This window comes from Ahaetulla prasina, chromosome 2 (genome assembly GCF_028640845.1).
Source record: "Ahaetulla prasina isolate Xishuangbanna chromosome 2, ASM2864084v1, whole genome shotgun sequence".
Classification (NCBI taxonomy): domain Eukaryota; kingdom Metazoa; phylum Chordata; class Lepidosauria; order Squamata; family Colubridae; genus Ahaetulla; species Ahaetulla prasina.
In genome coordinates, this window is record NC_080540.1 from 290,941,186 (window position 1) to 290,965,528 (window position 24,343).

At 41.6% G+C, this 24,343-nt stretch overlaps 1 protein-coding gene across 2 annotated transcripts in view; it reads left to right on the forward strand.

Annotated features, from left to right (window-relative positions):
• The first annotated feature begins 304 nt into the window (after positions 1-304).
• Positions 305-24,343, forward strand: part of ZBTB7C (zinc finger and BTB domain containing 7C) — a 144,934-nt gene continuing 120,895 nt past the window's right edge. Inside the window, exons 1-2 of one of the 2 annotated variants that reach the window (XM_058171007.1) lie at positions 305-497; positions 1,248-1,428. Coding sequence is in view for 1 of the 2 variants with exons in the window: in XM_058171006.1 (XP_058026989.1) it covers positions 451-497 (47 nt within the window). In the remaining variant the exon portion in view is untranslated. The remainder of the gene's footprint in view (positions 498-1,247; positions 1,429-24,343) is intronic. The other variant, XM_058171006.1, reaches the window with a different exon arrangement.

A 24,343-nucleotide genomic window follows, 5' to 3' on the forward strand; every position in this document is an offset into this window, starting at 1 on the left:
TTAGTGGTTTGGTTGCAGCCGGTGGACAGCAAGGACAAAACCACCATTGCCATGGAATAATAGCATTGGATTAAGATTTTAGATTGACTTTAAATCTCTCTCTCTCTCTCTCCAGCCCTTTGCCTGTTAGCAGAGTGAGCCAACATAGGGAATTCTTTAAGAAGAAGAAAGCAAAACAACCCAGCAAGCTGGTAGGAAGAACCCAGCATCCAAATACTGCCGAGTGCCGGCATACTGTCAAGCCGTTGTCGGTACAGGTGGACAGCAGGGCCGGGTGCCAAATTCTTTGGGTTTAAAGGAAGTAGTGGGAGGGAAACTTGCGAACCGCTCCTAGAAGGGTTTAACTTTCCTCTAGCAAATGAGAAGGAGAAGCTACAACATTCTGTTCCAAGCACTCCGGCGAGAATGTTTTTTTGGCAGAGGTGTTATTAAAACCGAGCAGCACGTTTTATGGTTGCCAGCACCAGAGGAAAAAAGGAAAAAGAAGAATTAGCCAGGTAGGATGATCTGCCTCGATTCTTCCTGGGTCTGCTGTTTTTTTTTTCTTTTTTTTCCTGAAAACGCTTTATTATTTTCAGAGCTTCCCAGTTTATTTAATCAGGCGGAAGAATCCTGCCTTCTCAAAGCAGAGTTAATGTGGTTAATTAAGAAAAAATAATGTTTCCACCCTTCTTGGAGAGCTGCAGTTTGTTTTAGTGGGGGTTTTTTTCCCCCCTTTCCTTTTACAGTATATTACCTTCTCTGTGTTTTATTAATCGCTGTTTGAAGGAGAAGCTTTCTTTTCTGTTGTTGTTGTGTTTTTTTTTAAAAAAAAGCAAAGTCCCCGGAATCTTCCTGAAATGTTGAGATTTGGAATGAAAAAAATTTCTCTCTATGTCTCACTTGTTGCACAGGTTTTTAACTCGGCCGTACTGGAGGTTTTATTTTTATTTGCTGGGGGAAGCGTGGCGTGGAAATGTCATGTATTGCCATCAGCTGGTGATTTGGGGGCAGATTTGATTGTTTGTATGTGCCAGCTGTGCTTAAGAAGGTGCAGCGTCCTCATTTTATTTCGTGAGATTGGGGAAGGGGATAGATCTGCTGAAGACTTCGCCTTGTTTGCAAATGTGTGAATCAAGTTTTTCTTAGAATGTAATCCCCTTGCAAAAAGGTCCTTTTTTTTTTTTTCCAAGAGGCAACTGGGCTTCCTTTGTTTTTCCTTGGAGACCTTTCGCTTCTCATCCAAGATCCTTTTTTTTTCAATTCAGTCTTCCGTCAGAACTGAAGAAGCTTCTTGGATGAGAAGCGAAACATCTGCGAGGAAAAACAAAGCAAGTCGCGTTGCCTCTTGGGAAAAAAGCACCTTTGGGACAACCAGGACTGGAGAATCTCCATGGACGCTTCAGTTTAGCTGTTGCTAAAAGTAGTGGATTCCCTGGTGCTTCAGAGGTATGTCATAATTTGAAGATGCTATTTGGAACTGGGAAAACTTGGATTTTTGTGGCTTTCTTTGTGCATCGGATCCTAAAGAAACACAGTCAGAGAGAGGCTGGATTTTTCCTTGTTGTAATGATTCCCCTGCCTACTCATGCAGAAGACTCTTTGAATTCGGTGGCTGTTGTGTCCAGGTGGATGAATTGGGCACCTTCAGACTGTTGTTTTGAAAAGGTGTAGCCATTCAAGAGAGCATTTTTTGGCAAAAGAGGTATCGCTGTCTAATGGGGTATGATGACTGTAGCTGTAACCATGATCCCTCGAAGTCTTTAGAACTGTATTCTAAATACATCCGGAAAGTCCTGTATTTTTGGAGACTGAATTAAATGTTTTCCCCACCCCTTGCTGAGATATCATTATGAGGTTAAGGTGAACCATTTTCTCTGTCTTCGGTACAGTTTCAAGAAAGGTTCTCCAGATGAACGGTTGTTCAAGAGCTAACTGTATGTGTTCAGTTTTCCTGCTTTTGTAAAGAACATGTCCATGATCATAGTCTACTAAGAACTGTATTTTAATGGAACACAGGTTAGTTAAATCTGAGATTTACCACTGGGTTGTGGATTGCTTTCTCAGTCATGCCAAAATTAGAATGCTAAAATTATTGTTGTTCTTATTTTGTTGGTAGACCCTTGGCAACCCCAAGGAACATCTGTTTTATGATGGTCTGTTGGCTGGCATGTTAATTTTTTCCTTATTTGTCATATTTATTTTTTGTGCCACCCATTTATTTTTTATTTATTTATTTATTTATTTGTTCAAGGACCACAGAATGATTTCCGTGAGATCTTTATTTTAGGCCATATGAATTTCAATACTGCAGGTTTTCTTAAAACTGCTTAAAATTTTAGTGACATTTTGGCTATTGAAAGAGCCTCTAAACTTCTCTTTAAGCAAAATGCAAAAATTGTGTTGCGGCCTTTGGAAAATAGGACTATTTTGGATGTTTGCTACTTTTTATCAGCTGTCCCTGTAGTTTTCCTTAAAATTCTTTTCTTCTTTCACATGAAAAGTTTTTTTTTTCTTGATTTTTGTCTTTTGCAAAATTTTAGCAGCAATTCTGGATAATCCTCTTTCATGACAAAGCAGTTTCCATCTTGGAAAGGCAGAAGTTCATAAAATAGAGATGATTATTTTTAAGGGCCATGATTATTCCCTTTTTAAAAAATTATATGAGTAAGGAAATTAGGTTATTCCCAAAAGCTTTTCATCTGGGCAAAGAGTATTCAATTTAAATATATTTTTAAAAGCGGAAACAATTGTATAACAGCATAACCAGCGAGACGTGTTTGGTTTTTGATGGAATTAGGCTCTTTGTGAAGGTTTAAGCCGAAATCTATAGATATTTTCTGGCAAAACCTTATTGGGCAAAATGTAGACTACCCTATACTTTCAAAACATATTTTCTATATTTAGAGGTTTGAAAAAATTGCTAACATTCTATCACTGTCCCTTAAAATGTTTGTAAATATTTTCCAGTTTTATGTGTGTTAACAGAATCAAACTGTTAAAATATTTTAAGCATGAAAGCTGTTTGTTTAATAGCTGAAAAGACATATGTACACTTTTTCTTCTATTAGAAGTTGCTGGAAAGTGGAATAAATTGATAATTGGTGTAGTTTGGACTAGTGGTTAAGGCACAGATTAGAAAGCCTGAGACTGAGAATTGTAGTCCCACTTTAGACACAAAAGCCGGCTGGGTGGCTTTGGGACAGTCACTCTCTCTCACCACAAATCACCTCACAGGGTTGTTGTTGTTGTTGTTGTTGTTGGAAAAAGAGCAGGAGTGAGGTGTGTTGGACATGTTAACCACCTTGAATTATTTGTAAAAGGGAAAAAAAAGCAGGATTTAAATAAGTAAAATAATATTATGGCTAGAAAGGATTCACTGTGAATTTTGGATTTGAAATCTTCTGCTCTGAACTTAGTACACGTAGTCCTCAATATACGACCATTGGGGCTAGAATGTCTGTTGCTAGGCAAGATAGTTGCTAAGTGAGTTGCACCCAATTTTGCGACCTTTTTTTTTGCCATAGTTGCTAAGTGAATCACTACAGCAAAGTGAATCACATGGTCGTTAATGGAATTTGGCTTCCCTCACTGACTTTGTGTTTTGGGTGCTGGGAAGGTTGAAAATAACAAAATCATAAGTCCAGGATGCTCAAACTGTTAAATTATTATTAAAGATTTTGAATCTGTGCCAGTGTGTGTCCACAGTAAAAAATGACAACAAAAGTTTTGTTTCTTCCTGTCTATCTATATCTATCTATCTATCTATCTATCTATCTATCTATCTATCTATCTATCTATCTATATCTATCTATCTATCTATCTATCTCATCTATCTATATCTATCAATTATCTATCTATCTATCTATCTATCTATCTATCTATCTATCTATCTATCTATCTCATCTGTCTATCTATATCTATCAATTATCTATCTATCTATCTATCTATCTATCTATCTATCTATCTATCTATCTATCTATCTATCTATCTCATCTGTCTATCTATATCTATCAATTATCTATCTATCTATCTATTTATCTATCTATCTATCTATCTATCTATCTATCTATCTATCTCATCTGTCTATCTATATCTATCAATTATCTATCTATCTATCTATCTATCTATCTATCTATCTATCTCATCTGTCTATCTATATCTATCAATTATCTATCTATCTATCTATCTATCTATCTATCTATCTCATCTGTCTATCTATATCTATCTATCAATTATCTATCTATCTATCTATCTATCTATCTATCTATCTCATCTGTCTATCTATATCTATCAATTATCTATCTATCTATCTATCTATCTATCTATCTATCTATCTCATCTCTCTATCTATATCTATCAATTATCTATCTATCTATCTATCTATCTATCTATCTATCTATCTATCTATCTATCTATCTATCATCTGTTGTAAATACAGGGCCCTTGCCAAGTTGCTCGTATTTTGGTCATATGTGGAAATGCTGTGATCTTCGTAAATGCAAGGACATTTTCAGTGCTGTGTAAATTTGAAAGGTCACTAAATGAATGGTTGCTAGTCAAGGACTAACTGTCGTCGTAATATAAAGAAGCACTTGGAATGCGGAAATAGCCTGTTGTGGGAACTCACATAATGTGACCACCAATTAAAACTCAGGGTAAGGGGTCTAACTAGCACCCATGAAGATGTCTTTCAGGCAGATGTCTATGGAACTTATTTTGCCTTGCCTTGCACTATGGGATCAAACCAAGGCAACATCCTTAGTTAATATGCATTTTATCCACATTGTGGGTGCAGGGTAGGAATGATAATGTCAGCCTACCTTACTATATTGTAAGGAGTCAGTAAGACAATCTAGAACTAAGTGCTTTATTGTTGTTTTTGTTAGTTGTGGAGTTGTATCCAACCCATCGCGACCCCATGGACAACGTTCCTCCAGGCCTTCCTGTCCTCTACCATCCCCTGGAGTCCATTTAATCTCACGCCGACTGCTTCAGGGACTCCATCCAGTCACCTCGTTCTCTGTCGTCCCCTTCTTCTTTTGCCCTCAATCTTTCCCAGCTCTTCTCCAGTGAGTCCTTCCTTCACATTAGGTGGCCAAAGTATTTTGAGTTTCATCTTCAGGCTTCATCTGGCTTTCTAAAGAGCAGTCAGGGTTGATCTCCTCTAGGACTGACCGGTTGGATCGCCTTGCAGTCCAAGGGACTCGCAGGATTCTTCTCCAGCACCAGAGTTCAAAGGCCTTAAATTGCTCCATTGGTAGAAGCAGTGGACTAGCGTTCTGACCATGGCCTCTGTTCCATTTCTCGCTTTCTGAGTCTTCTGTAAATCTAATGGTGTGAAAATCTTACTTAATAAAAATCCATAGGGCTTCCCTCACCGAGGTGTAAGTTTTGTTGGCCTTGCAACAATTGATAAAGAGGACTGAAGCTGTGGTGAAATCTGAACAGGTTTACTACCGGTTTGGTGGCCGCACATGTCACCATGCGCCAAATGTGCGCTGTGCACACACAGTGAGCACCAAACAGAGGCTTGGGAAGGTAAGTAGAACAGCGGGCATGGGGGGGGTGATCAACTGCAGCGCGCATGGGAACCTTTTAAAAAACTTTTTAAAAGAATTTTTTACTACCGATTCGGGCGAATAGGTACTAAAAAATGCTTTTAAAAAGTAAAAAAAAGGTTCCGATGATCGCGCGGCATAGCTTTGATCGTCGGAACCTTTTTTTTTTACCTTTTAAAAGCAATTTTTTTACTACTGGCTCGGGCGAATAGGTAGTAAAAAAAATTTAAAAAGTAAAAAAAAAATTCTGACTATCATGCATCACTCAGCTGATCGTTGGAACTTTTTAAAAATATTGTTTTACTACCGTTCGGCGAACCGGTAGCATTTTTTGCTACCGGTTCAGACAAACTGGCCCGAACTGGTAGCATTTCACTCTCATATCCAACATATCTTCCTCCTTCTATTTTTCCCACAACAACCACCCTGTGAGGTGAGTTTGGCTTAGAGAGAGTGGCTGGTCCAAGGTCACCCAGCTAGCTTTCATGCCTAAGATGGGACCAGAATTCACAGTGTCCTAGTGATTGGCCCAAAGTCACCAAACTGGTTTTCATGTCCAAGGCGGGACTAGAACTCACATTATCCTGGTGATCGGCCCAAGGTGACCCAGCTGGTTTTCAGGGCTAACATGGGACTAGAATTCATAGTTGTTCTGACCTAGGCTTCCTTAAAAAGTATAAAGCGCCATCTTAGTCCTGGCAAAATCTCTTTTATTTATGCAGCTGTGAATTATTGTCATTCACAGTCTGCAAGGCTTCACAAACAGTTTTTCAGGAGAATGTTTATAAACACCTACCTTATCTCCCTTGGAATGCTGCCAGAGAACTAATTGCCAAACACAGGGCAAGGCCAAACTTGGCACAGAGTCAAACAGAACTTTTCAAAGCTTGATGAACTAATTGCTTCCTGCAAAAGCTCACGTCCTGTTTGCTCCTTTTTTATGTCTTATGGGAGGGGCCCATCATCTCCAATCCTTGCTCCCAAGTCGACTCTATTTTCTTAATTGTTATTGTCTTCTGGCAGCTCTACGCATGCGCACACTGGGAACAGGCTCCCGCTGTTCTTCTGCCTCGCTGATGTCAGGCTCAGAAGACTCCGGAGGCAGCACATAACTATCAGATGGCCTTGATCCCCTCTCTGCCTTTGATGTAGAGCCCTTGTCCAAGCTTTCCCTAGCCCCAAGGACTGGCCCAAGTTCCTCCCCAACCTCCTCACTGTCCAATTCTGCTGGCTACTGGGCCACAACAATGGTTCCCTATTTTCTAGACTGGTCCCTTAACCACGAGACCAAACTTGCTCTCTTGAACTAGAACTTCATGTTCATCTAGTCCCATGAATTGGTTATGTAGAATTTCTTGATTTGAATAGTTTATGGGGGATTCTGTGATTTTGCAGTATGGCCTCTTTTTTTGCAATAAAGTGTATTCTTTTGTAGCAAGCATGTTTTATTATTGCTGATAAAATAAAAGCATGCAATCTCTTCATTTTTGTTAAGGACCGATCTCAATTACCGCAGAGCCTTTGAAGAACCTTTTTCGCAGTAAAGTGGTGCACTGGAATAATTAATCACAGCTCCTCGTACAGCGGTCTTAATCACAAATTCAAACTACACTTCCTTCTGGGATTAATTAATCCAGATTTATCTAGCTTCATGTCTTATAAGTTGGCTTTTACACAATTTTGCCTAGAATTCCGATTCTTAATTTTATTTTTATAGAAGAGCCTGATGATACCGTGGTGCCATAAAGGCTGTTGTTGTTGTTGTTATTTCCCCAACTTTTCTAGACTTCAGAATTCAATTCAAACCCAGCCTATTGATGCTGTTGGAGGACATATATCCATTTGGTTCAGTTCCAAGCGGGGAGAAAGACACTGGAAACATGGAGTCTGATTGGAAAGATGTTTTAATGACGAACAGGACCACATGGGTTTGAGGTCCTGGGCAGCTTCAACATGGAGTTGAGAGTGAAGGTTATTTATACCCTCTCTTGGGCCTTGCCCTTGAGTTTCCTGTTCCTGTGCAAGAAATTTGTTCTATTGGCTGTAGTCAGACTCCCGTAGGGCCATGTGGGGTCATGTTTGTCTGAATCAAGTTTGGTTGAACCTTGGGCTGATGTAATGTCCCCAGGTGATTTTGTAATGCAGTGAGCCCTGCTGCTAGATAATCCTATTATGTCCTGGAGGGTCATGTCTTAATCCCATCACCCTGGGATTGTAGATAGGTTGTCCCAGTCCTGCTGTGGCTATTAAGAAAGGTGGGGGTATGTTTCTCCTTTAGGGAAATACAATATTCTGCCTTTTTAATATTTCTCAAAATAGTCATCTACGAGAGGCGTGGGTGCTAACTTCCTACAATGCAAACTAAAGACTGTAATATTATTATGGTTTTAAAGAGACATTGCATCTTTAGTTAGAAACTTCCTCCCAGGATCATACCCTGGCCGTGAACTAATCTGGTCTATAAGAATATTCTCTTAAATTAGTCTTTCGCTTTAATTACTGTTTATCTAACATTAACTGTCTTTCTTTACTTTTTAATTGTGAGATAGCAGTAAAAAGGACATGACTCAAAGGAAGACGGTAGTTAATGTCGCTTCCATGGCTTGGAAAGGACCGAAGTGATTAATTGGGCTATTCTACAGCAAGTAATGCTGAAGCCACGCTGAGCACAAAGCAGTTAGCAAGAGGCATTAGAAAGGAGGAAAAAAATTAATTGAAATTGCTGGAAAGCATTGTTGAGTGGGACCTACTTTTTATGATGATGATTATTTAAAACTACTGAAGTATGTGTGTGTGTGAGAGAGAGAGGGAGGGAGGGAGGGAGGGAGAGAGTTTTAGCTAAGTGTAAATATTTTGGGAATTTTGTGGGAGAAAATTACTGTATTATAGAGCAACTCCCTGAATATGAGTGATTTTTTTTTTAAAGTTTTGTTCTTCAGTGCTAGTGATTTCCTCTGGAAGAAGCCACCTATCTATCAACTTTGAGGTTAAATGTTCAAACAACCTCTTGAAGGAAACATATTGTGATGTCAGAAAAACACCTGACAGCTTTATTTTATTTTATTTTATTTTATTTCATTTCATTTCATTTCATTTCATTTATTTTATTTTATTTTATTTTCATTTCATTTCATTTCATTTCATTTTATTTTATTTTATTTTACTTTTTTCTGCCTTTATTATTTTTATAAAGAGTGCAAGACAGTGAACATATCCAATGTATCTTATTTTTATTTATTTATTTTATTTTATTTGCATTTATATCCCGCCCTTCTCCGAAGACTCAGGGCGGCTTACACTATGTCAAGCAATAGTCGTCATCCATTTGTATATTATATACAAAGTCAACTTATTGCCCCCAACAATCTGGGTCCTCATTTAACCTTCCTTATAAAGGATGGAAGGCTGAGTCAACCTTGGGCCTAGTATCTTCCTCCTCCTTGTCTTTTCTCCACAAGTGGGTAAGGCTGAGAGACAGTGATTGGCCCAAAGTCAACCAACCAGCTTTCATATTTAAGGTAGGACTAGAACTCACTGAGGGGACACGATAGCTTAGTGGCTAAAATGCTGAGCTTGTCGGTCGAAAGGTCGGCAGTTCAGCGGTTCGAACCCCTAGCGCTGCATAACGGGGTGAGCTCCCGTTACTTGTTCCAGCTTCTGCCAACCTAGCAGTTCGAAAGCACGTAAAAATGCAAGTCGAAAAAAATAGGGATCGCCTCTGGTGGGAAGGGAACAGCGTTCCGTGCGCCTTTGGTGTTGAGTCATGCCGGCCACATGACCACAGAGACATCTTCGGATGGCGCTGGCTCTTCGGCTTTGAAACAGAGATGAGTACTGGCCCCTAGAGTCGGGAATGACTAGCACATATGTGCGAGGGGAAGCTTTACCTTTACCGTTAGAACTCACTGTCTCCTAGTGATTGGCCCACAGTCACCCACATGATTTTCATGCTTAAGGTGGGACTATAACTCACTGTGTCCTGGCGATTGGCCCAAAGTCACCCACCATTTTCTTACCTAAGTCAGGACTAGAACTCATAGTCTCCAGCTTTCTAACCTGGGACTTTAACCACTAGACCAAACCGGCTCTCATTTCCCCCCAGAATGCCTCGTGCTGAGTTCATAACACAACCTTATTCTGAAGGCCTTTTGATGGATGGGCTTCATTTGGCCGACAGCCAAACAATGAGGAGATGGGATGAGAGGAAGCACAATGCATCTCTCTCCAAAGGCCACATCGTGCTTCTCCTTTGACCCACGAGGAATTCAACGGTGATGGGAGAACATTTTCTCAGTACTAACGAAAACCCAGACGTGTTTCTCCATGGGCCACTAAGCTTAGATGAGTTTCATGGTCTTGAACCAGAGGTGGGTTTCAGCAGGTTCTGACCAGTTCTGGAGAACCGGTAGCGGAAATTTTGAGTAGTTCGGAGAACTGGTAGTAAAAATTCTGACTGGCCCCGCCCCCATCTATTCTCTGCCTCCCGAGTCCCAGCAGATCGGGAGGAAATTTTTAAGAAAATATTGGATAGCCATTTGTCTGATTTGGTGTAGGGTTTCCTGCCGGGGCAGGGGGTTGGACTAGAAAACTTCCAAGGTCCCTTCCAACTCTGATATTATTATTATTATTATTATTAAATGGGAATTTTGCAGTAACCTTCCCCTGGATTGGGGAGGGAATGGAGATTTTGCAGTATCCTTTTCCTGGATTGGGGAGGGAATGGAGATTTTGCAGTATCCTTTTCCTGGATTGGGGAGGGAATGGAGATTTTGCAATATCCTTTTCCTAGATTGGGGGGGGAAATGGAGATTTTGCAGTATCCTTTTCCTGCATTGGGGAGGGAATGGAGATTTTGCAGTATCCTTCTCCTGGATTGGGGAGGGAATGGAGATTTTGCAGTATCCTTTTCCTGGATTGGGGAGGGAATGGAGATTTTGCAGTATCCTTCTCCTGGATTGGGGAGGGAATGGAGATTTTGCAGTATCCTTTTCCTGGATTGGGGAGGGAATGGAGATTTTGCAGTATCCTTTTCCTGGATTGGGGAGGGAATGGAGATTTTGCAGTATCCTTCTCCTGGATTGGGGAGGGAATGGAGATTTTGCAGTATCCTTCTCCTGGATTGGGGAGGGAATGGAGATTTTGCAGTATCCTTTTCCTGGATTGGGGAGGGAATGGAGATTTTGCAGTATCCTTCCCCTGCATTGGGGAGGGAATGGAGATTTTGCAGTATGCTTCCCCTGCCACGCCCACCAAGCCATGCCACGCCCACCAAGCCACACCCACAGAACTGGTAGTAAAAAAATTTGAAACCCACCACTGTCTTGAACCTTGGGTGCTCTCTGGGGAAAAAACCCACAACTTTTGCAGAATTGTACCAAAAAAAAAGGGGGGGGGAGGAGCTGGTGGATTCTGGGAACTGAAGGTGCCCAAGCTGAAGAAAGTTGGCTTGGTCAGTAATTCTAGATTGAGTTCATCTGTTCTCAAGACGATGACGGGTTGACTCTTGAGGTCACTTCCAGCTGCATCTATGCAAATTAGCTGATCACCCATGAAGGTAAATTGTCTCATCTTCCATTAACACCAAGAGACACGAGAGTTTTTGTTGGAGAACGAATCCGCTGAACTGCGAACCGTCTTTCAAAGAGACGCTTTTGAGGCACTTTGCTTTGGGGGATATTCTGAGGAAAACGATTAAGCTCCTGTCTCACATATTCGTACACCTTTTTTAATGTCGCCGCCTAATTTGGCATGATAATAGCACAGGACGCTTAAACCGTTTGTAGGCTGGTCGGGCTGACCTTGGGCTACAGCCCAAACATGTCAAACAGACTGAAACCATTAATGTACCGCTCCGTGGGTGTAATTATAGAGGGGGGGGGAAGGGAGAAATGTCCCCTCCCAGATTTCAGTGGGTGTGGGGTTATAATTAGTTTCCTTCCCCCTCCTACATCGTTTTAGTCCACGGTTCCTGTAAATGCAAAGGCCAGGAAGGAGGGCAGGTTCACCTCTCCGCCCGATTCACGGTCTTAAAAGAAAGAAAAATATATCTATGATTTGCAGGTATGTCTCTGTTGTGCCAATAATTGTCCGCTATTGTGGCTGCACAGGTATGCTGCATTTCGCTGGAGGTTCTGCTTTAAGAGAGGCTCTCATGGGGAGAAGGGGAATAATTCGATGAAATGGTTATCGGTTGAGTTTGGCGTTCTTGCGTTTATATGGCAGTCCTCGACTTACGACTGTAAATGAAGCGTGCAATTATGGTATCGATCAAATCTTTATTCATTCGTAGACTGCATGGGCAATTATAGTTGTAAGTTGTAAGTTGTGATAAGGTATAAAATCAATCTGAGGATCCAGATTGTTGGGGGCAATAAGTTGACTTTGTATATAATATACAAATGGATGAAGACTATTGCTTGACATAGTGTAAGCCGCCCTGAGTCTTCGGAGAAGGGCGGGATATAAATGCAAATTTTTAAAAAATCTATCTATCTATCTATCTATCTATCTATCTATCTATCTATCTATCTATCTATCTATCTATCTATCTACCTACCTACCTACCTACCTACCTACCTACCTACCTACCTACCTACCTACCTACCTACCATCTATCTTATCTGTCTGTCTGTCTGTGATATCTATCTATCTATCTACCTACCTACCTACCTACCTACCTATCTACCTACCTACCTACCTATTATCTATCTATCTATCTATCTATCTATCTATCTATCTATCTATCAGTCTTATTTTTGGAAACATGGGTATCTTTTAGGGGGAGGAAAGACAATCTAAGGTTTCTTGAAATTCTCTTGAGAAACTTCCTAACAGTGAGGACAATTAACCAGTGGAACAGCTTTGCCTTCAGAAGTTATGGGTGCGTCATCACTGGAGGTTTTTAAGAACAGCCACCTATCTGAATTGGTATAGGGTCTCTTGCTTGAACAGTGGGTTGGACGAGAAGATCTCTAAGGTCTGTTCCGGCTCTATTCTAACTGATAGATTTTTTTTCAAGAAGGATTTCTCTGAAGGTTCAGTAGCATCACTACTCCCCATTTGCAGCGATCCTACATGGCATTGGGGCAGGGGTGAAATGCTCCCGGTTCGGACCGGATTGCCCGATCCGGTAGCGATGGCAGCGGGTGGTTCAGAGAACCGGTAGCAAAAATCCCTGCTCCTCCCATGCCCGGCTGAGCCACGCAATCATCAGAGTTGTGTTGTTTTTTTTAACTTTTAAAAACATTTTTTCTTCGGCTGAAAAAATGCTTTTAAAAGTTAAAAAAAAAAGCCTCTGATGATCGCGCATCTCAGCTGGGATCACCAGAGCCTTTTAAAAGGAATTTTTTACAACCTCTTTGGCCGGCCGAAGAGGTTGTAGAAAAAATGCTTTTAAAAGTTTTTTTTTTAAAGTTGGCCACGCCCACCCAGTCACATTAACCCCCCACCACCAAGCCACGCCCACAGAACCAGTAATAACAAATTTTACATTACACCCCTGCATTGGGGTGCATTGGGGTGCTAATGCTTGATTACAGGTAGTCCTTACCTGTTTGTAAGTTTGTTTAGCGACCGTTCAAAGCTATAACGGTACAGCGGGAAAAAATGACTTCCTGTATGACCGTTGCAACATCCCCTTGGTCACATGATCAAAATGCAAAACGCCTGGCAAAGGACTCATATTTAGGATGGCTGCAGTGTCCCGCGGTAGGCAAATTCACTTAATAGCCGTATTGCTAACTTAATAGCTGCAGTGATTCACGTAACAACCATGGCAAGAAGGGTTGTAAAGTGGGAGCAATACTCACTCAACAACTGTCTTGCTTAGCAACAAAGATTTTGGGCTCGGTTGTGGTCATAAACCGAGGACAACCTGCCCCCAACGACATTAGTTTAGCACAGGGGTCTCCAACCTTGGCAACTTTAAGCCTGGAGGACTTCAACTCCCAGAATTCCCCAGCCGGATAATTCTGGGAATTGAAGTTCTCCAGACTTAAAGTTGCCAAGGTTGGAGACCCCTGGTTTAGCAAAGCAACACCGTCCCAGAATCCTTTGCTGTAGATGCAGAGTCCTTTCCAGAGACTTCCAAGCTTAATCCAGGTCAGTGAAAGATCCAGGAGATGCATTGAGTTAGTTTTCAGCTCAGGGATGTTTTGGTGTGTTTGTGTCAGGATGTATTACAGACCAATCCATTTGGTTAATTTATGAATTTATGAGGAATTATTGAGTCTGTCATTTGCACCTCTATAACTGTCTGGTTCGGTTCTGCAACCCAACAAGACGGACACAGACTTCAGAGGATAATTAGAACTGCAGAAAAAATCATTGCTACCAACCTGCCTTCCATTGAGGACCTGTATACTGCATGAACCAAGAAGAGGGCTGTGAAAATATTTACAGATCCCCTCACATCCTGGACATAAACTGTTTCAACTCCTACCCTCAAAACGACGCTATAGAGCACTGCACACCAGAACAACTAGATGCAAGAACAGTTTTTCCCCAAACGCCATCACTCTGCTAAACAAATAATTCCCTCAACACTGTCAAACTATTTACTTAATCTGCACTATTATTATCTTCTCATCATTCCTATCACCCATCTCCTTCCACTTATGACTGTATGACTGTAACTTTGTTGCTGGCAATCCTTATGATTTATATTGATATATTGACCATCAATTGTGTTGTAAATGTTGTACCTTGATGAACGTATCTTTTCTTTTATGTACACTGAGAGCGTATGCACCAAGACGAATTCCTTGTGTGTCCAATCACACTTGGCCAATAAAAAAATCTATTCTATTCTATTCTATGAACCGTTGAATTGCATGAACCCAGAAACATTTGACCTAAATACAAAGAGGGCTCCAAACCTCTGTGTGAAATTATTTTTAGTACCAGGCTTTTACGGAAATTATATGTAGGAAAAGTTCTGCAGTATGGCGAGTCCTCCTGCTTACAAATTTGCCACACAAGTACATGTTTCTGATCGGGATGAAACACCCACAGAGCAAAAAACAGAGGCGGAGATACAGCATCCAAAAGAGCTTTTAAAGCATGAAACTGTTTCTTGGAGAACTGCCTGCTTCCAAAACCAGATTCCTTTTCCCTAATTCCAACTCTTTAGGGGAACTAAAGTCTTAAAAATATAATCTCGTTCAAAACTTGCATAATGATTGAAACAGATGAGAATTCAATAAGGGGTTGAAAGGTATTTCTGGAAGCGTTAAGAAGGAGAAGAGATATTTATTAATATTTGTTGAAGAGAAGGTTGGAAGTGATTGTATTTCATAATTTTAGCCTTCCTTCCTTCCTCCCTCCCTTCTCCTCTTCCTTCCTTTGTCTGTCCCTCATCTTCCTTCCTTCCTTCCCTCCCTCCCCTCCTCCCTCTCTCCCCTTCCTCCATTCCTTCCCTCCCTCTCTCCGCTTCCTTCCTTCCTCCCTCCCTCCCTCCTCCCTTCGTCTGTCTCTCATTTTCCTTCCTTCTTTCCTTCCTTCCCTCCCCTCCCGCCTCTCCCCCTTTCCTTCATTCCTCCTCCTCCTCCTCCTCTCTCCCTTCCTCCATTCCTTCCTCCTCGTCCTCTTCCTTCCTTCGTTTGTCCTCATCTTCCTTCCTTCCTCCTCTCTCCTCTTCCTTCTTCCCTCCCTCTCTCCCCTTCCTTCCTTCTTCCCTCCCTCCTCCTCTTCCTTCCTTCATCTCTCTCATCTTCCTTCCTTCTTCCCTCCCTCCTCCTCTTCTTTCCTTCATCTGTCTCTCATCTTCCTTCCTTCCCTCCCTCCCCTCCTCCCTCCCTCCCCTTCCTTCCTTCCTTCCTTTCCCCCTCTCTCCCTCCCTTCCTTCCTTCCTCCCTCCCTCCTCCTCTTCCTTCCTTCATCTGTCTTTCATCTTCCTTCCTTCCTTCCCTCCCTCGTCCTCTTCCTTCCTTCCTTTGTCCCTCATCTTCCTTCCTTCCTTCCCTCCCTCTCTCCTCTTCCTTCTTCCCTCCCTCTCTCCCCTTCCTTCCTTCTTCCCTCCCTCCTCCTCTTCCTTCCTTCATCTGTCTCTCATCTTCCTTCCTTCTTCCCTCCCTCCTCTTCTTTCCTTCATCTGTCATCTTCCTTCCTTCCCTCCCTCCCCTCCTCCCTCCCTCCCCCTCCTTCCTTCCTTCCTTCCTTTCCTCCCTCCCTCCCTCCCTTCCTTCCTTCCTTCCTCCCTCCCTCCTCCTCTTCCTTCCTTCATCTGTCTCTCATCTTCCTTCCTTCCCTCCCTCCCTCCCTCCCTCCCCTTCCTTCCTTCCTTTCCTCTCTCCCCTCCTCCCTCTCTCCCCTTCCTTCATTTCTTCCCTCTCTCCCCTTCCTTCCTCCCTCCCTCCGTCCCTCCCTCCCTCCTACTCTTCCTTCCTTCATCTGTCTCTCATCTTCCTTCCTTCCTTCCCTCCCTCCCCTCCTCCCTCCTTCCATCCTTCCTTCCTCTCTCCCCTCGTCCCTCTCTCCCCTTCATTTCTTCCTCCTCTCCTTCCTCCCTCCCTCCTCCTCCTCCTCTTCCTTTGTCTGCCTCTCCCTCCCTTCCTTCCTTCCTCCTCCTCCGTCCTCCCTCTCTCCCCTTCCTTCATTCCTTCCCTTTCTCCCCTTCCTCCCTCCCTCCCTCCCTCTTCCTCTTCCATCTGTCCCTCCCCTTCCTTCCTTCCTTCCCTCCCTCCCCTCCTCCCTCTCTCCCCTTCCTTCATTCCTTCCCTCTCTCCCCTTCCTTCCTCTCTCCCTCCCTCCTTCCCTCCCTTCCTTTTTCTTTATATTTGCTTTTTTACTTTGTGTAAAATCAATCAATCAAAAGCCTTGCATTCTTCCTTCCTTTGAACAAATTCTTCCAGCACAATAGATAGGAGCTATTGCCACGTTCTTGATAGGTCCTTGATTGGCTTGAGATATTGATGGTTCAGCCACAGATACTGTACGACACTGTGGGAATTGTTGTGCTAGGATTCCCTTATCTGTCAAGCCCTAGCATCATGCCAGATCTCATCAAGGCGGTTTCCAGAATCTTTTCTCTCAACTTCTGCTGTTTGATAGATTTGGCTGGACCTGACTCAGTTGGATCTGGAATGGTATCCATTAGTGCAGTGGTTCTCAACATTTATAGTGCTGCGACCCCTTTAATACAATTCCCCACGATGTGGCGACCCCCATCCGTAAAATTAATTTTGTTTTGAATTCATCGCACCTGAAGCCGTATTGGCTAGCAATTTGAACTGCTTGCGATTGCCTTGAGGACAGAGGCATTAAAGCGGAGACTCCTCCCCTATTAAGTTTATTGCGCCTGAAGCCAGATTAGGCTAGCGATTGGGAGTGATTGCAGCTGGCTTGAGAGAGAGACATCAGAGCAAAGATTTCTCTCTTTTTTAATTGATCGCGCCTGAAGCCGAATTCTGCTAGCGATTTGAAGAGCCTGCAGCTGGCTTGTGGTGTCAACTATTGGAGCACGATTCTTCGACTCGCAAGTATACTTCCCATATTTCCAATGGTCTTAGGTGACCCCTGGCAAATCATCATTCGACCCCCAATGGGGTCCCGACCCACAGGTTGAGAACCGCTGCATTAGTGGCTTGGATGAAGTGACGGAACAAATGTTTATCACATGTGCTGATAACACAAAACTAGGTGGAATGCTTTAGCAGGCAGAAAACAAATTCAAAATTATCCGGATAGGATAGAGAAATGGACTGAAAATAAGAGGATTAAATTAATAGGAACTACTAATGCAAACTTCTTCCTTAAGGAAAAAAACCTAAGACGTTTAGGTGTGGAACGGCGGATAATAAATTGTAGTTGAACATATGCTTGAACACAAGGGATCCAATTGTTAAAACGACAGTTGCAATTTTAGATATAAAACCTTGATATACTGAAATTTGCATTGGGCTGTCATTTCCGAAATAAGCAGAAATCCATTGTTTTCTGAACATATTTCTCAACAATTGACAAATTCACTTAGGTTGCTTCATTGGTAAAACGATGTACTTGATTACTTTACGTCATTTATCTCAATTTACACTGCCCACAAACTACAGAAACCACCTTTCTTTTCCAAAATAGTACATTAAATCTAAATTTTACTGAAAGTTTAAATTTCTGTAATTTCCAGATTATAGGAAATAATAATTCTATCTCCATTTGTGTGGATCATATAAGGTCAATCTGAAATAAAATGTTGGAGAAGAGCAGACAGAGATGGGAGGTGAAATTAAGTATGTCATTAGCTTAGAGTTGTTGCATTCCCACATGCTCTCCCAAGTCCAGCCCCTCCTGCATTCCTTTGACACTTACCTGGTGCCAATTTAGTGCTGAATGGTTGTTAACCAAATATTGATATTGAATGATTGATATTGATTGTTTCCTGATTGCTTATTTGTACCCTATGACTATCATGAACTGTTGTACCTTAGAATTCTTGATGAAGGTATCTTTTCTTTTTATGTACACTGAGAGCATATGCACCAAGACAAATTCCTTGTGTGTCCAATCACACTTGGCCAATAAAAAATTATATTCTATTGTATTCTATTGTATTCTATTCTAATTCTAATTCTAATTCTAATTCTATTCTATTCTAGTGTGTAGGCTTGAATAAACCTCCTATGCTACAACTTTACATATTTTTCTGATTTCTTTGTGTCTGACATACACAAGAATCAGGTCAACTGAAATTCAGCACTAAATTGGCGTCAGATAAGAGTCAACAGACTTGAAAAGGGGTTGGACTTGGAATGCATGTAGGAACGCAAGGACTCTAAGCTGATGACATGCTTAACTCCACCTTCCAGATCTGCCTGCTCTGCTACATAAAGTGAACTAGTATTGTAAATACTTCTGGATACCAGATTTTAAGAAAGGTTCAGGAAGGTAGGAGCAGATGCAGAGAATGGCAATCAGGTAATAGAGGATAGAACAATTAGGAGAAAAGACAAATGGAATGTATTTACGGTAGATCTAAGAAGATGAGAAGGGATACCGCCACATTGTCCAACTGCCTGAAAGCAGATCCCATCACAGGACAAAGACTTGTCCACTCTTGCTCCAGAATTTCAGGATAAGGTTTTTGAGTGGAGGAACAAAGATTCCAGTGGAAAGTTAGAAGAATCTTCAGCTCCAAGAGCCTTTTGGATCATGGAACCAGTGGCCAAGAGAATTGGTGGGTTCAAAAAAAGCCACCTATGTGAGATAATGTAATGAGGATTTCTGCAAAAAGCAGGAGTCGGACTTCATGGCCTGCAGGGTACTTTCCAGTTTTACTGGTATGATTTTGTGTCTAGAAGAGTGCAGTTGCAGATACTGGAGCATTGGCATAAAACAGGACAATGCCTTCATAAGGTTCCTTGCATATTATGCTGGATGTGTACAATAGGATTTGTAGTCCAGAGCACTGAAAGCATCAGACTGGGGAGGCATTTTTGTAGAATCCTTCTAAGAAAGTTGATGCCATATTACATCTGTTTGTCTATCCTCCCTCTCTCTCTCTCTCTCTCTCCCTCTCCCTCTCTCCTTTGTCTGTCCATCCATCCATTTATCCATCCATCCATCCATCCATCTATATCTATCTTTGTCCATCCATCCATCCATCCATCTATATCTATCTTTGTCAATCCATCTATCCATCCATCCACCCATCTATATCTATCTTTGTCCATCCATCCATCCATCCATCCATCCATCCATCCATCCATCCATCCATCCATCTATATCTATCTTTGTCCATCCATCCATCCATCCATCCATTTATATCTTTGTCCATCCATCCATCCATCCATCCATCCATCCATCCATCCATCCATCCATCTATATCTATCTTTATCTATCCATCCATTCAGATCTATCCATTTGTCTGTCTGTCTGTCTGTCTGTCTGTCTGTCTGTCTGTCTGTCTGTCTGTCTGTCTGTCTATCTATCTATCTATCTATCTATCTATCTATCTATCTATCTATCTATCTATCACAATCTTCAACAAAGTGAATTTAAGGCACATATTTTTACCCCAGAATCTATTCTTGAGCACAATTCAGGAACACTCATGCAGACTAGAGAATCTCATGTTTTATAAACCTGTTTGGTGCAGTTTTACCCACTGTTCAAGTGCCATCTGCTCTTTTGAGATCCATCTGTTTCCACTGTGGATGTTTAGCTCTTTCTGTAAGATAGTTTTGAGTGATGTGGAACTTGGGATTCGGGATGTCCTGTGTACCTTGTTCTCCTGCCCAGACATGGTATGTATCTAGAGACGTCAGCGCTAGGTGTAACCTGTTTGGGTGTGGGAGTAAAGCAGAGTTTGGTCTGGTCAGTATTTGGATGAGGGACCTCCAGAGAAAATGCCAGATTTGTAGAGAAGAATGTGGCAGTAGTCAACCCACTTCTGCCTTGTTTCCGAGAAAATTGCATGGTGCATCATGTAGAACAGGGGTGTCAAACTCAATTTCATTGAGCGCCTCATCAAGGCTGTGGTTGACCTTGGTCAGGCTGGGGGAGGGGGCATGGTCAACTGGGTGGGTGTGGCCAGTTTGATGCCATTCACTGGGCGTGGCTGTCTGGGTGGGGTGTGGCCAGCTGGGTGGGTGTGGCCAGCTGGGTGGGTGTGGTCAGCTTGACGCCACTTCCCAAACTGCTGGCCCAATGTTTCCTCTTCACATTGGGTAGACTGTGCCGAAGTGACCCTTACATTTTCCAGGATGGCCCCACAGACCACATGCGGGCCAGATGCAGCCTGCGGGCCTTGAGTTTGACACCCTGATGTAGAGAGCCAAGACGGATTCTAAAGTATCTTTATCCTGAATTTATTCAATGTATAACATTACCACATTTCCTCCTCAGTGAAACACAGGAGGAGCTTATGCAATATGTTCTTTGGTGTCGGCTCTCTTATGGTGAAGAATTTCTTTGGTTTGAGCTGGTTGTAACACTCAAAAGCAACTAAGAAATTCCAATTTTAGCTTCTCAAAGGGCCAAAAATCACCCACCATAATAATTTTCAAGGTCACTGATAATAAGTTAAAATGGAAAGTTATATCTGCTGTGCTGTGCCATGCTGGAAAAATAGGAATTATAGTAGATGTTGATAGCACTTGTGTGGTAGACTTGGATTGACTACATAAAATGATGATTTTCTTATAGAATTACAGAATAAAAAGGTTGGAAGGGATCTTGGAGGTCTTCTAGTCCAGCCCCCTATTCAAGAAGGAGACTTAATCCTGTTAAACTTAATCTATTGCGTTTCCAGACGTAAGCCACATTTCTCTTGTTCAGCAAAACTCTTTCTGTTTTTACGGTATTTTATATTAGTTTACTAAGTTTTATTTGAACTCAGTCATTAATTAAATTTAATTCATTACACACATAGAGAGCAGCCTCTTCTAAAGTTTATCTCACAGTCAATCTATGGAGTAAGTTGGTCTAAATAGACAGTGATCCACTGAGGTTCCACACTAGAGGTGGACTTGAAACCTGAGCTCCTCAGCCCTGGTGCAACATCGTGTTGTCTGGACTTCAACTCAGCATGCTGACTAGGGTATTCTGGGAGTTGAAGTCCAGCTATCTTAAAAGGTACCAACGTTGAGAAACAACGCCTTAGCCACTTCACAGTTACATGCTGCAACTATAGTTCCATAGAAAAATCAAGGAATAATCTGCGATTTTGCCTTAGCCTAATTCATTTTTAAAACAGTTTGCTGTGTGGAATCATGAACGCGTGCAGAATTTCTTAAGACTTCTGAGGCCTTTATCTAAAGCATTCTGTGCTTCTTACTCAGCCTGTCCTGAAACCTGGTTGGAATGGGATGGGATGGGATGGGATGGGATGGGATAGGATAGGATAGGATAGGATAGGATAGGATAGGATAGGATAGGATAGGATAGGATAGGATAGGATCAGAAGTAAGTTTCAGCAGGTTCTGACCAGTTCTGGAGAACCAGTAGCGGAAATTTTGAGTAGTTCGGAGAACTGGTAGTAAAAATTCTGACTGCCCCCGCCTCCATCTATTCTCTGTCTCCCAAGTCCCAGCTGATCGGGAGAAAATGGGGATTTTGCAGTAACCTTCCCCTGGATTGGGGTAGGAATGGAGATTTTACAGTATCTTTCCTCTGGATTGGGGTGGGAATGGAGATTTTACAGTATCTTTCCCCTGCCATGCCCACCAAGCCACACCCAAAGAATCGGTAGCAAAAATGTTTGAAACCCACCACTGGATAGGATGGGATGGGATGGGATGGGATGGGATGGGATGGGATGGGATGGGATGGGATGGGATGGGATGGGATGGGATGGAATAGAATAGAATAGAATAGAATAGAATAGAATAGAATAGAATCTTTATTGTCACTTTAAATGTACCCTAATCAGTATACATTATAATGAAATTTCATTGCATTTAGCTCTCAAAAGATAACCATTATGCAATATACCCACATACACACACATACATGACACAAAGGAACATCACAGTGTAGTTTGGATGTGTACATATACATGGCAAGAAAAAAGAACCCTGTGAAATTACAAGACGGATGGCATAAGGAACAGAATCCGGTAGCCCTGCTAGAAATACTCCGAAACCTCCTCCCAGAGGGGAGCAACAGAAACAGACCGTGAAGTGGGTGTTCGGGGTCTCTAACAATGCTTTGAGCTCTAAGCACAGAGCACTTATAAAGCAGCATCCTGAATACCAGGAAGTGAGCTTCCTATGATCTTCTCGGCTGTCCTTAACCATTCTCTGTATGGACTTTCTATCAGAGGCAGTGCTGCCACCAAACCAGTGATGCAGTTGACTTCAGGTGTGGTCTGAAGAAGTATGGAGAGCTAAATTTAATAAAGAAGGAATGTATGTAAGCAAGGAAATTGTGACATCAACCATCGCCAGTTGCTTTTTCTACTGCTTTTTTTTTTTTTTAATAAAAGGGCTGTAAATACAGGTTTGGATAAAGGTAGGGAACATTTTTAGTCCACTGGGAATATTTAGAACTCATGTCTCCAAGTGTCCTTTTGATTCCACCAGCTCTGATTTGAAGGTTTGGGTGAAACTGACAAGAAAGTTCCCGTTTGACAGGAACTTGATTAACCATTGTAGGTCAAATCTACAAATCAAGTAAGAGACTCATGAAACAATTTGGCCATTCACTCCATTTTCTCATCCAATGATCGAGCAGCTGAAACACCCTTTAAATCCAATTCCAAATTTGGATTGAACTAATTTTTTTTTTAAATGGATTATAGATGATGATGATGAATTCCTACGTAGGTAATGGTTTCTGTCAATGGCAGTTGATCAAATATAATGGGAGAAATTGATCTCGTAGCAACATAATCCTGAGTCCCCAACATAATCACCGCCCTGAGTCCTTCGGGAGAAGGGCGGTACACAAATTAAATTATTATTATTATTATAATCCTGCTAGGAAATCAACGTCTCTAACTTTATCAACAGTATTTAATCAAATCGCATGATAATAACGGTATGTAATATGGGTATGTTATAGAGAAGAGGAAAACGATGGTAACTTTACTAAGTACCATAGAAGAGAAGTAATTTTGAGGGTCAAGCAGTGGTTCCTTGGTGCTCTCTGAACTTCATTGTTTTCTTGCAGACATCTCATTAGCCAAACTAGATAACATCATCAGTGCACTGAAGAAAGCAAGCAGGCAGAGAGCATCAAGGGATTTGCATTGTACTAAGTGTGGCCATGTGGCTGATAATGATATACAGCTCAATCTTCTTCCATCCCTCTGATGTTGCAGGGCCCTTTTTGGAGACGTTGGTGTCCCTGCAATAGAAGTCTTCTGTTTTCTGGTCATGATGTCTGTGGATTTTGGTAATTGTAATCCAACACATGTAGAGGGCCACCAGATCAAAGAAGGGTTGGAATTGTCTTTCCATAATAAATGTTAAATTGTATATTGTATTATCTGTTTTATTTTTGCCTGTACACCGCCCTGAGTCCTTCGGGAGAAGGGCGGTATAAAAATCAAATAAATCAAATAAAAAATAAATAAATAAATAAATGTTACTGACTTTCTAGCCCCTTTCTCACTTGCACAAGGACACACTTCTAAACCTTCCATTTGTGCAGCATTTATTCAATCAGATGTTCTCCAGATAGGTCTGTGCACCCCCAAATTCTTAATTTGGGGGGCAAGGTAAACAGTGGCATCTCTACTACCATTTTACTGATCAAGACCTAAATTTCAGAATCGCTCGTGGTAGGCGAGAATCATGGATTACAAAGTGTTTTTTTCAAGGTTCCATATACAAGACAAAGCCTATGGAGTATAAGGAGATTTCAAAGAGCTGTCAGTTTAATACAGATGGTCCTTGACTTACAAACACAGTTGAGACCAGAACTTCTGTTGCTGTCAGGAACAAAGAATCAGGACTATACCTTAAGTTCCAGTTAAGCTTATTTATTGCTGATGCCTATATACAAGTCAGCACTAAATTGGTACTAGATAATCTAGTCAGCTCTAAACTGGTACTAGATAAGAATTAATAGAATAGTATTTTTTTATTGGCCAAAGTGTGATTGGACACACAAGGAATTTGTCTTTGGTGCGTACGCTCTCAGTATACCTAAAATAAAAGATACCTTCATCAAGGTACAACACTTACAACATTTAATGATAGTCATAGGGTACAAATTTAGCACTTAATGATACAACACTTAATAATAGTCATAGGGTACAAATAAGCAATCAGGAAACAATCAATGGAATTCAAGAGGAATTGGACTTGGACTACTTGTGGGAATGTAAGGATTGCAGACTGATTCCTACCTTGATTCTACTCTGC